The 12,467-nt window shown below is 39.3% G+C and overlaps 1 protein-coding gene across 2 annotated transcripts in view; it reads left to right on the top strand.

The window, feature by feature from the left end:
* DCP2 (decapping mRNA 2) overlaps positions 1-12,467 on the top strand; it is a 34,123-nt gene that overhangs the window by 15,389 nt on the left and 6,267 nt on the right. For both annotated transcript variants that reach the window (XM_087742150.1, XM_087742149.1), the window contains exons 3-10: positions 402-529; positions 940-1,038; positions 6,811-6,963; positions 8,630-8,742; positions 8,847-8,954; positions 9,734-9,857; positions 10,426-10,533; positions 12,273-12,324. In XM_087742150.1, coding sequence (XP_087598276.1) covers positions 402-529; positions 940-1,038; positions 6,811-6,963; positions 8,630-8,742; positions 8,847-8,954; positions 9,734-9,857; positions 10,426-10,533; positions 12,273-12,324 — 885 coding nt within the window. The remainder of the gene's footprint in view (positions 1-401; positions 530-939; positions 1,039-6,810; positions 6,964-8,629; positions 8,743-8,846; positions 8,955-9,733; positions 9,858-10,425; positions 10,534-12,272; positions 12,325-12,467) is intronic.

Below are 12,467 nucleotides of genomic sequence, written 5' to 3'. Positions count from 1 at the left end.
AGCAGGAGATGAAACTGTATTTTTGTCTGTCTCACTCACTTCAAAATGAAAAAAAAAGTGTTTAAGAGTAATACATATTCAACATAACTGTTATGTGGGTACTTTTTCTTCAAAATTAGGGGAGACCTTCCTTCAAACAAGCAGCCATGTGCCATCTTCTCTCTCGCTCCCGCTTCCTCTCTCGGCTTGTATTGAATTGCCAAAGTACTTGATGCTTTCCGACCTTTAGAGTTTGGTAATGGATTATTCATAATATTTTTTTACTTCCAAGAGAATATATCTTGAAAGCACTTAGGGGAGGGAGCGTGGTTATTGTAAATGTTGAGTGGGTGTCTTTTGTATGTCTGCGTGTGATTTGAAACTGGATGCTTAAGTTTATCTTCCTTAACATGCTGCTGTACTCTTCAATCACTGCCCTTTTTTACTGCCTCAAGGTGAAGATGTAAAAAAGGTTTTAGATGAGTGGAAAGAATACAAAATGGGAGTGCCAACCTATGGTGCAATTATTCTCGATGAGACACTTGAAAATGTAAGTATGGAAATAGTTGTGAAGGGCTAGAGGGAAGGATGGCATATGCTGGCAGAAAGTAATTTTTTTGTTGTTTACATTTTTCATCTGCAGGAAAAAAAAGCGCTTCAGATTCATAAAGACCTGACAGTTACTTCACGCTGTTGAGTGTGTACAGAAATATAATATGGGAGACAGTAAAAATACTTCTGCTTGCTTTCCTACTCAGTTTTGGGTTTTTTTTTGTTCTGAGTTGCATGATCCCATAAAAAATTTTGCAGTTCTTGCTAGAACACAGAAAACCTAATGGGTTCCTTCCTCCAGGGTAAAGTATCTTTTTGGAGAAGCAGGGGACAGTGAAGGGAAGACATTTAATAGAAATTGGTTTGAATAGTGGGTGTTTGACAGTTGCATTCCCTTGTATTTTGCAGGTTCTTTTGGTTCAGGGCTATTTAGCAAAGTCTGGTTGGGGATTTCCAAAAGGGAAAGTAAATAAAGAAGAGGCTCCTCATGACTGTGCTGCTAGAGAGGTGAGTTATATTTGATTCCCTTAAATTTAAGCTAAAGAAATGAAATGTTGCTGAGAGCAGGATATATGCATTAGATGAAAGGACATTTTACTTGGGTATCTCTGTATTGAAATCAGGTAGATAAATAGTCTGTTCCTGCAGGAGTCTTCTCCTGTAGCTTTTATTGCTTTCCTGAGTTCCAGAGTGATAATTAAGGGTGTGGTTATATAGTTTAAAAATCACTGTTCAATGTTTTTAATTGTTTTGCACTAACTTACTAAGTTAAGTGAGTACTATTTTTAAAGTTCTCTGCTGAACTATCAATTTAAGGATTATTTTGGGTGCTTGGGAAATCTTACGTACTTTGTGGCTTTTGAAATATTAATTTCAAGGGCCACCATAACTGTAAAACGGTAGAAGAATGGGAATTTAGCTTATGTACACTGGGCTATGTGAAGAGGCTAAAGAGTTGAGGATTATGTAAAAATTGTGAAGAACTTTTGCTTTTCTGTTTTTCAGTGATGCAAGAACCAGCATCAATGTATATGGCAAGTAAAATCTGAAAAATAAGATAATTTGTGGGATTTATCGCTGCTGGAGACCTAGATATATAGTGAAGCTGCATATTAAAAATAGCCTGTAAAAGAGTATTACTGGTATAAACTCAATGTTCATGTAGCATAATACATCCAGATTTTTTGAGAGGGAAAGTTAAGATGAGGGAAAGTAGTAAGATGCATTGGTTTTCTTCATGGTTGGACTGAATCAGTATCTGAGAAATCATGGACTTTTTTTAAATATACCTGTCAAAGATGCATGAATCAAAAATCCTGTGTTTCTGATTTCCTGATGGTGCTTTGCATATAATGTGGACTTGGAAAAGCAAAAGAAGGTGTTAGATCTTAACATTGCACTATTATGCGATGGACACACATGAAATACACTTTCATGTTAGCAGTTACTGGTCTCTGAGTGTAGAACATTATTTATATAGTGTTCAAATGACTTGCCAAAGAGGGAAACACCTGAGCTACAGGTGCAGCAGGCTGTCATTGCAGAACTCAAGGGCTGGGGAACAATAAGCAGAGAATTAGTTAGGTTAACTTGGTTATTCAATGCATGTCTCTTTCCCCCTACCCCATAAATAGCTTGTTCAGTTGAACTTTTACTAGTCAGGTGTTTTTAGGGTTGGTCTAAAGGACTGAACTGAAGGGAGAAGAGACCATAAAACTATATGGACCACAACACAGTGGACAGGACAAACTAGGCATAACTGCTTCTGGAAGGAATGACGTGAAGTATGCCTTCCTCTTTGCTTCAAGTTATGCTAACAAAAGCATTAAAGTGGGCACAGTTATACTAGGAAAAATATCTTTTGGTGGTGTTTTTAATTTGGAGAATTGATTTAGATTACACTAGTGAACAACACTGTTGCTATGACCTTTTTCCGTGAAGGTGGATTGTCATTGTGGATAAACTGACAAATTCTTCAAGGCCTACATGTGGCCAGGAACTGGGATGTCTGTAGTATCTGTGCATAAATCTTTTAACTGCTTTTACTGGAGTCAGCACAGGTCTAAAACCATTGACTGCATCTGTATAAGGTCTAACTGAAGAGGTCTTCACTGGACAGTGCCTACCCAGTTCAGTACTGTTTCAGAAGTTGATGAGGGTAAAACCATACTAAATGGATGGTTCTCTTGGTAAAAGGAGTTTCTACAATTAATTCACTTAAATCATCTGGAAAGATCATTTAGGAAGGGAAAACACTGGTGTTACTAGAAAGAGTAAGTATGGAGGAAAAGCATATCTTCTCTTAATTTATACAGTGTGTGGTGGTGTGGCAATTAATCACGGACACCGCGTATGAGTTTAGGCGAAGACAAGTGAAGATGACGACGACGATGACAATGACACTTTATTTTTACAATCTATCACTTTTATAATATGATCTAGTGTTCACGAGCAAGCAAAACCCATTTCATTGGCTACTGTCTTGCGTCCACGCGTCTCTTCAGCGTTACTTATTGGTTCTTCAAGCTGGTACACGGAATTCCTCTTTCAGGGATGTATCCAATCTCATCCTTATTTTTCTGCCTCTATGTTTCACAAACTTGTTTGTAACAAGCCTCAAGGCCACAGCTGCATTCCTGTGAACCTGTTTGTAACAAGCCTCAAGGGCACAGCTGCATCTTGTCAAAGTAAAACACTATCTCCTTTATTCCCACAATTCCCCCTTTTTGTGTTTCTACTACAAAAGCTTGTTTAATCATATTCTACAGCATTTTCTGTACCCAAGACACTAGACAAGAAACTATCGTTATTGTAGTGCAAAATAGTAGTAACAAGAAAAAACCCATTTTGATTAGAGACATTATCCACCAGCCAATTCCCCAACTTGTTAGTAAGTGATTCAGCCAACCAAATCCATCACTGACTTGCAATTTGCTAACTTCAAATCTTTGATGGCTCTATGGATTAATTTGGAGTTATCTGATAAGTGATTCCCCATCAGTCTTCTCGGAGTTCAGTGTCTTCTGCTGTTCGTTCTTGTTATGCGATGCAAGAGCCGGTCTTGCGCACCTTGCAGGTACCCGCTTAGGTCCTACATCTGTTGAGACACCAGCATACCCTCTGCCCCAGGTTAGCAGATCAAAAGGACCTTCCCAATTACCTGTTTGTAGCGATTTTGTAAAAACTCGGCCCTTCTGTGGTGCGGCTGTTAAATCCTGTAAGCTGTGGGAGTCCTGCCCCTTGTAAAGGGTCGCCTTGTTGTCGCTGCATATTGATAATTGTGGCATTTTGGCAGGCGGTACGCCAGGTGCTTTCAAAGATCACCTTTTGCGTTGGGGTCAATATAAGATTAGTAAGCGTGCATATATCAAATGGTACTATTTCGTTTGTAAATATTCCCCGTAGCAGGGATTGGGTAAAAGGAGAACCCAGTCCATGTGCGGCAACTGTTTGTTGTAGATCTTTTAAAACATTATAGCCAAAAGGTTCATGCTCATCGGGGACATTTGCGTTGCTGCGTATGACGGGACACGCTACCGCTGAACAAAAAGCTGTATCCCCGCTTGCAACGCTTGGTGTCTAATCTTTTGCCACCTCGCAGCAGCGGCTGACGCCCCCCGTTCCTCGGGCGGCAATTGATTATGGGTTTGTGGAGTATCGGCATCGGGAGCGGTAGAGAAAGGCGGTACGAGTGCCGACGCAGCAGGGGCCGGGGGCGGCGGGGAAGTGGAGGGGTACTGGCTGCAGGGGTCGGGAGGTCCAGCGGAGGTGTTGAAGCCATAGGAGCAGGTGAAGGAGACAGCGGCGCAGAGGGCAGGGGCGGCGCGGCGGGGTGGAGGGTGGTGCAGACGGAGCACCTGCGAGCAAGGGCATGTCGGGGGACGAACCCGATGGCGGTGTTTCGGGCGTGCCCTGCAGGGTTGGCTCCAGAGCGGTAGCAGAGGCTGCAGCCTTTTGGCCTGACTCCAGTTGTTCTAAAGAGTCTTTCAGTAAACGCTGTGTCGCCAGAGCACAGTCACTGCGTTCGCTTGTTGCCCGTTTTTTCGCAGCCAAGTTAACAACAACCGAACCTTTCCTTCATCATAATTTATGTCCCTTTTTGCAAGAATTCGCAAAAATATACGCAAAATAGATTTTTCTTCCGAGCACATTTTCACCCCCATTTTCCCATTCCCAGCTGCTCACCTCTTTTTCCCAAGGCGACTGATTGTCGACAAGCAGCTCTCTGGTCTGCTGCAGTATAGTTCAGCGCTGCAAAAAAGTTCAGCTGGGCTTGCCACCGGCCGCTCTCTCGTCCACGGTTCTTAGGATCGAATCACGTTGTAGGATCGAATCACGTCGTAGGATCGAGTCACATCGTAGGATTAAATCACGTTGGGGTCACCATTTGTGGCAATTAATCACGGACCCCGCGTGTGAGTTTAGGCGAAGACAAGCGAAGACAAGTGAAGATGACGACAACAACGACAATGACACTTTATTTTTACAATCTATCCCTTTTATAATATGATCTAGTGTTCATGAGCAAGCAAAACCCATTTCATTGGCTACTGTCTTGCGTCCACGCGTCTCTTCAGCGTTACTTACTGGTTCTTCAAGCTGGTGCACGTGAATTCCTCTTTCAGGGATGTGTCCAATCTCATCCTTATTTTTCTGCCTCTAAGTTTCACAAGCTTGTTTGTAACAAGCCTCAAGGGCACAGCTGCATCTCGTCAAAGTAAAAGACTATCTCATTTACTCCCACATGGTGGGGTTCTTTGGGTTTGTTTTTTGTTTTGTTTTTTTTTGTTTTTTTTTTTTTTTTTCCCTAAGCTGCTGTTCTTAGTGTAGTTACATGGGAAGATGGCTGTTTCTTTATTTTGATATAAGAGGGGTTGTATGTGCTAATTTGAAGACTAACTGGTCAATTATTTGCTTTGTATTAAACACTTCTGCTTTTGTCCTATTTGTGCTTAATTTCCTCTGCATTTTCAAAAATGGAACTTACAACTGATACATACATTGGTGTTTTGCATAACATATTTTGAGTATTTTCTGCTACTATTATTTTCCATGCAGTTCTTTGGTTCCATTTTTCATTGTATGTACCCACAGGAGATGGGGGTTGAGAAGAGGTTTTACTGAAGATCCTGTCCCTCTTTTTAATTCTAAATCTGGTCTTTAAAAATTTAACTGAGGACTTATGCCTTTGGATTATTGGCAGTGGGGCTTAATAGCCCTGGGATTAATATTCAGTTCTGTGAGTGATTGTTCACATGCATGTTCCACTGACTGGGCAGAAATATTTTGGACAGTGGTATCAATCCTGCATGTCTTCTGAGTACTTGTATTTCCTGCAGAGATTTTGAGGACTAGGAAGTTTCTAAAAATGAGTGTTTACTTAGCAAGCTTAGAGGCATGATCTCATTTAAGCTATTAGGTGTGTTTGTCGTGAATCTTTTTATATTGTAAACCCTGTATATTTGAGAATGTTGTCAAAAGTAAATATTTCGAAGTCAGGCTTTGAGCAACCTGATCTAGTGGAAGAGATGTCCCTGCCTGTAGCAGGGGGGTTGGACTAGATAATTTTGAAGGTCCCTTGCAACCCAAACCATTCTGTGAATCTATGAGCCTTTACTGCAAGACCATAAAATATGCAAAGAGAATGTTCTTTTAAAACCTCATTGTCTTTCTAGTAATCTCCGGCAGGTATAACACTCGTATTTTTTTCTTTAGAGTAGCTGACAATGCAGTTTTAAGTTTGTTTGTCAGTGTGAACGTGCAGTTTGAATTTTGTAGTAAAAGTTTTGCTACCCTATTGCTGGGTTTTGTTATGAATGTAAAAATTATATGTATTGGGGGTAGAAGGTTCATGAAGTAGAAGGATTATTCAAAGAGAAGAAAAATTGAGGTGCAAGTAAAATTTGCTAAAATTTGAAGATGTTTTTACTCCCCAAATAGTAGTTTTTGCTGTGAATAAGATTTCCATGCATCCAGCAGCATGGAGGAGTAGCTAGAGACTCCCCATCCATATTTATAAATAGCTACATGAAGGTGTAATAGAGTTGTTCCAAATTTTATTATACGTCTGTCTGTCTTTGAGAAATGTAAAGCACATAGGATATTAGATACTTCTATTATTGTGCATTTTTTGCTTTTATTTTTGCATTATTGCTTTTCCCAGCAGTCGTCTGCTGTCATGGATAGATCTGAAAAAATAGTCATTCCTTCCCTTGTGTTGATAGTTTCTGAAAAGATAAATCTGAATACGGACACTGATTTCATCTATATGCTTCTCAGGTGTTTGAAGAAACTGGGTTTGACATAAAAGATTATATCTGCAAAGAAGAATACATTGAGCTGCGAATTAATGATCAGTTAGCACGGCTGTACATCATTCCAGGAGTTCCCAAGAACACAAAATTCAACCCTAAAACTAGAAGGGAAATTCGGGTATGTGTTATCTTTGAATCTATAGAAACCTTGTTGTGGAGCTTGATTTTTAAAGCTAATGGTCTGTAAAATAATGAAAATACCAAGCATGATGAATACCTCAAACAGTAGGTACAAATGGCATCTCTGCACTGTAGGGTCTTGTCAATGTCTTGCAACTCTACTGCAAAGACTCATTCTTGACCACCTGTCTGATGTCTCCATTCATCATGAAAACAACATTAGAGCATGCTGTCAAACTATAATTCTCCCCGTCTTTTCTCTTAGGTGGTGTACGTGTTGATCATTTCATGTTATTCCTAGTTATAACTGCTATATAACTACATATTCTTCTGAAGATGTAATTATTGTGATGTACAAAAGCCTACGTATCAGAAGGAGAAACTAAGGGTTTTGTTCTCTCTTTCATGGCTAATACCATCCAGACTTAGACAATAGGGTATTTTAAGGAGGAGGTTGGGAAGGGGACCCAAAATGGGAACTATTTTGGATTGTTTGTGTACCATTAGGCTTTTAAAAGGTATTGTGAAAGAGAGAAGCAAAGACTCAGGTAGTAGACTTGTTGGAAATTTTGTTCCTGATATCCATAATCTGTGAAGTTTTAGTATCTTTCTTGTATTGCAATTCAGTTTAAAACAGCTATGCCCATATTTTCATGCAGATGGTGCCACTGAACAGGGCATCCGGCTTTCTAAATAGGAGAAGGTACTTGTAGTTTACTAGACAAGAGTTTCTTAATTTCTTGCATTAGAGACCTGTTTTTCAAAAAACAAAGTAAAAGATGAACTTTGAGGTTTTTTGAAATGCACAGTAAATACCCTGCTTTGTATAACAGTGACCATCTGTGTGGGGGTGATGAAGAGTTCTTACCATGACAGATTTTTGTCTCCCTGCTGAAGCACCATCTTCATCTGATGTAATACAACCGGGCATGCCATTTTTGTATTCTCTGTTGAATTGTGTTGAAAACCTGTTCAGTTTGTAACTTCTTTCCATAATATGCATCTTATCTGGACCTGGGCCTTTGGGGCTAGGTTCTGCAATAGAAAAGCACATGTGGGTTCTTCTACACTGTGTATATTCAGAATTCCTGATTTCGTTCCCCATTCTTCAAAGTATACAGTTTTAATAGTTAAAACTATAATGTATAAGTTATAACACAAATACTATCCTTTACCCATGTTTTTTTCTTTGATAACAAAAACTGAAACTTACTCTGCAAACTAAATCCCCTTCTTTCTGATAATTTTTGAACTAGTATTGGTGGTCTAGTTTTGATGGCATTTTAAATAAAAATAGCAAGAATAGCAGTGGCTTTGAAAGTTGTTTAAAGCTTCTGCCTTTATGTCATTCAGTGTGCAGTGGTTTGGTTGGTTGGTTTTCGAAATCTTTATTCAGAATTTAGTTGCTGAGCAGTACCTTTCATATTTTAGGTGCCATATCTTGCAATGAGTATGTGCTGTACCATCTGTTACTCTGTAGTTGCAGTCAGAAGAACGACCCCACTGTTAATTAACCTTTTGTGAAAAACCCTGTTGTGGTCCGTTAATTAAAGTCGTCCATTGTAATTATTTAATTAAGGGAAATAATTGTTGTTGATACACATTTGTAACGTTCTGTAAGGCTACAGTAGTGGGTATTTTGATTTTATTTCTTGTTTTTCTAGAATATTGAGTGGTTTTCCATTGACAAATTACCATGCCACAGAAATGACATGACCCCAAGGTCCAAGCTGGGTTTGGCACCTAACAAATTTTTTATGGCAATTCCCTTCATCAGGTATGTTTGAGATGAGGCAAATGCTAGGCCAGTGCCTTTCAGAGAACTGTAATTTCTTTAGATTTGTTTTAGTAAGTAGATCTTGTACTTCTCCTTGCTCATAGGCCGTTGAGGGAATGGATTTCCAGAAGGAATGGGGATTCCTCAGATAGCGACAATGGATTTTCATCTACAGGGAGCACACCCTCTAAGCCCAACTTGGAAAAAGCTAGGTAAGAACCAGGTCAGTTTAACACCTCTATATCCTTTCTATAAAACATTGGTCATACAAAGGTGCTTGTCCTTTCTCTTTCTCTGAGGATTTGTGTTCCAGTAATAGAATGGGTTAATTAAAAAAAAAAAATTGCAGGCATATCTCATAGGACTGTAAATAGGATGGTAAGTTAATTAATGTCATGATACACTTTTTTTTTTGGTGAATTCTGACATGTGTCAGAACTGAGATAATTTCTTGAGTCCTGTCTATGGGAATCCAAGGAACAGAAGCTAAAACAGGTAGATAACTTTCAGTGCTTGAAGTTCAATGCTTTTGGCACTTCCGCAGAGGCAAAACAGGACTCTCTAAAGTAGGACTGTAAAGTCAAGTCAGAAGTAGCTAGCTAGATAAAACCTGTGGGGGTCAGTAGGGGAACAAGCGCTGCTGGCTTTTGATTCAGCTCAGCTAAAAGCGGTAGAGCAAACTTTAAAACCTGTAGTCCCAAAGGGAAGGCTGTGCTCCAGTTATTTGAGTCAGGTCAGCACCAACACTGACAATAACAGGACAAATGCTAATGCGGACTGAGCCTGCTGTCTATGCAGAACATACGTTTCTTACCAGCAGGCAAAACAAAGTTGGGTGAATGCAGTGAGCATTGTTACAGTTTCCACACTAGGTTACTTAAGCTTGTCTTCTAAGTTGTTCTCAAAAAGCAGAAAATTCTTTCATATTTCTCTTCTGCTATCAATAGGTTTGAAGTTGTGTTGTAAACTCTTGTTTGTTTTCCTGTACTAGATCCAAACTTCGCTGTAGTCAGCAGGTGTTTACAGATGGCTTTTCAGGAGAGCAGTGGGTGAAGCCAAAACAGCCACAGAAGCCATATAATCATCCTGAGATGTCTGAAGTTTTGAAAATAAAGGTAAGTTGTTTCTTAGGCAAACATATGCATCTGGGCTATTTAAAATGCATGTCTTTGTTCATAAGGATTCCTCTCTGGAACGAAAATATTGAATTTTATCACTATAGCATGCAAAAATAAAAACATGGCAGAGAGGGGAGTCTTGGGGATTCTCAGGTTTATCTGACATTAGAGGTGGTGGGTATCAGGTGGTAGCTGTGTTGTTTCAGGTATAGGTAGCAATTACTACTCACCCTTTTGGTGTCCTCCATCTTCCATTTTGAAGTATTTTGGGTACCACTAGTATATATGCATCAGTGTATGGGAACTCACTGAACTGAATTTATGGTGTAATACAGTGTCTGTAACAGTGCAAGAGAGACTAAGTAACTGTTGGTGACTCTTTGTAACTTGCATGAGTGTTTGGTTAATTTCAGGGTGCTTCAGTTTGTCTACAAAAGATATCGTTCACATGTTTTGAGGTTATTTGGAAGAAAGTTTTATCTAATAAGTTGGAAGCATCAGTGCAATGATGTTAAATGCTGCCATTTAAACTCTTCTCTTTGCTATGTTTTGGACTTAATGGCAGACTCAGAGCTTGAGGAGCAATGGCAGAAAGCAGTATCCAGACACTTCCAGCCAAAAGAAGCGAACAAATGGAGTCCACAGTCAACCACTCAAGCAAAACCATACCTTGGTAAGAAACATGCAGTGACTATCTCATTACCAGGTTCCAGTAATGCTTAACAAATGTCCAGGCCAATGTCCTGCTGAAAGAGAGTAGAGCGCATATCTATCAAAAGTATATTTGATCAGAATATTTGGTATGTATTTGTAGAAATACGGCATTTCTTACCTTGTATGCATATACATCTATAGACAAGCATACTAAACTTCAAAGTTTGTATTTTGGAAGTAAGTCTTATTTTAGCAGTTGAAAATTTGTCAGCTGTTTCAGTAGACAATCCTACAGCTTTCCAGGTTCCTCTCAGGTAGTAGCCTACTGTAGCGTGTTATAATAAGTCAGTGTAGTACGTGTATTATTTATTCATGTGTGATATATTATTGTGGGCATGGAGTTTTGTTATGCAACAATTAGATACAAAGTAGTAATGCATATGCTTATTATTTCCCTTCTCTGTAGCAAAACGATTGAGATGCGGACTTGACTTGAATGCCAGAATCTTGTATAATTTTTTAATCATATAGTAGAACTACAGCAGTTTGTAAATTCCAGTATGACATTCCTGGTTTGTTACCTTTTCCTTCAGTAACTAGTTGTCTTTGTCCCCACAGTTCTGCTGGGTGGGAGAAGGCTCACTGAGATAGCTCTCTTTTTTTAATATAATATCTTTTCGATCTGCCCCTCCGCCCCATCTTTATGGCTCTCCAGTTCTACTCTGTTGGCTCTTGTGCAGCAGTGAGCCCCAGTTCTCCCTGCAGTTCAGCTGGCTTGTCCAGGCTTTAGTGTTTCTTGTTTACTGTCTGTAAGCTAGATTCTTCTCATTCTGGCTTGTGGTTATTACCTTCTCTCTGTTTTTCATGTAAAAGTGCAGAAACCATAAATTCTTGTCCTGTAAAATCCTCACTGTAGCAAGAAATGGTTAGTTGTGTTTGGGTCTGAGAGTAGAAAAATGAAAAGTCAAAGAATTGACTGACCAGAAATTTGGCTGTACAGAAAAAACTTTTAACAGGAATCTGTAGGATCTTGATGGAAGCAGGTGGAACTGTTAATACTCCACAGTTACTTTGTAGACTCTTTATAGGCTTCGCTAAATACTTCCGTGGCGTTTCATTTGCATTTTCATGGTTGTCAGTCTTTTGAAGTTTAAATAGTACATGTCCCAGTGATAATTTTCTAATAGAATTTGGAGGCCAGGGAACTCTTCATTCGCACAGAATGCAAGGGGCTATACTTTTGTCTGTATTTGTACACTTACAGCAGCATATCTGGGGCTAAAACTTAACTCCTCCCTGGAGAGTTCTAAGTTTGTGTCTCTAGTACATGCTAATTTAATTGGCAGTAGCAGCGTGTTTGCAAATACATTCCCCTTGCTTTTTGGGACAAGCCAATTGAAGAACAGGCTTACGGATATGCAACTTTGATTCTGCAACATCATATACAAGACCTTTCCAGCTTAAAACGTTAGACAGCACTCAAATTTTTTCCCTAAAAGCCTGCATTTTAAAAATGGTTTGTTGACTGTTGAAAGGTTGCATGCTTCTGGAGGACTTGTGGGCTTGAAACGTGCTTACTAGATAAAGTAACATGACAGAATTCATGCTGAGTTATAAGTAAAATAATTCACGCATCAGGAGGTGTGTTAAAGCAAATATAAACAGCGTGCCTTTTAGCTGATGCTTAAGCTATACCCGTAAGAAATAGAATGCAGTTTTTTTTTGAAGTGTGTAATGTATAATCATTCTTTTAACCAGAAATGTGAAAAAAGGCTTAATCCAAGAAGACTTCAAGATAACTTTGAAACAGGCAAGTGCAGTCTGAATTTTCATCCATTGTCATGTGTTACAGGCTGATGGCACCTGAATAATGATGCTTGAGGGTTTTCCTTGTGTGCTAACCTACCAAATGTTATAAAGCCATATTTTCTAGAGCAGCCTGAGTTCTTTTTT

The sequence above is a fragment of the Nipponia nippon genome, unplaced genomic scaffold (assembly GCF_047370975.1).
Source record: "Nipponia nippon isolate SJK-2023a ecotype South Korea unplaced genomic scaffold, ASM4737097v1 scaffold_8, whole genome shotgun sequence".
Taxonomy (NCBI): Eukaryota; Metazoa; Chordata; class Aves; order Pelecaniformes; family Threskiornithidae; genus Nipponia; species Nipponia nippon.
This window is presented reverse-complemented; position numbering and strand designations above follow the sequence as displayed.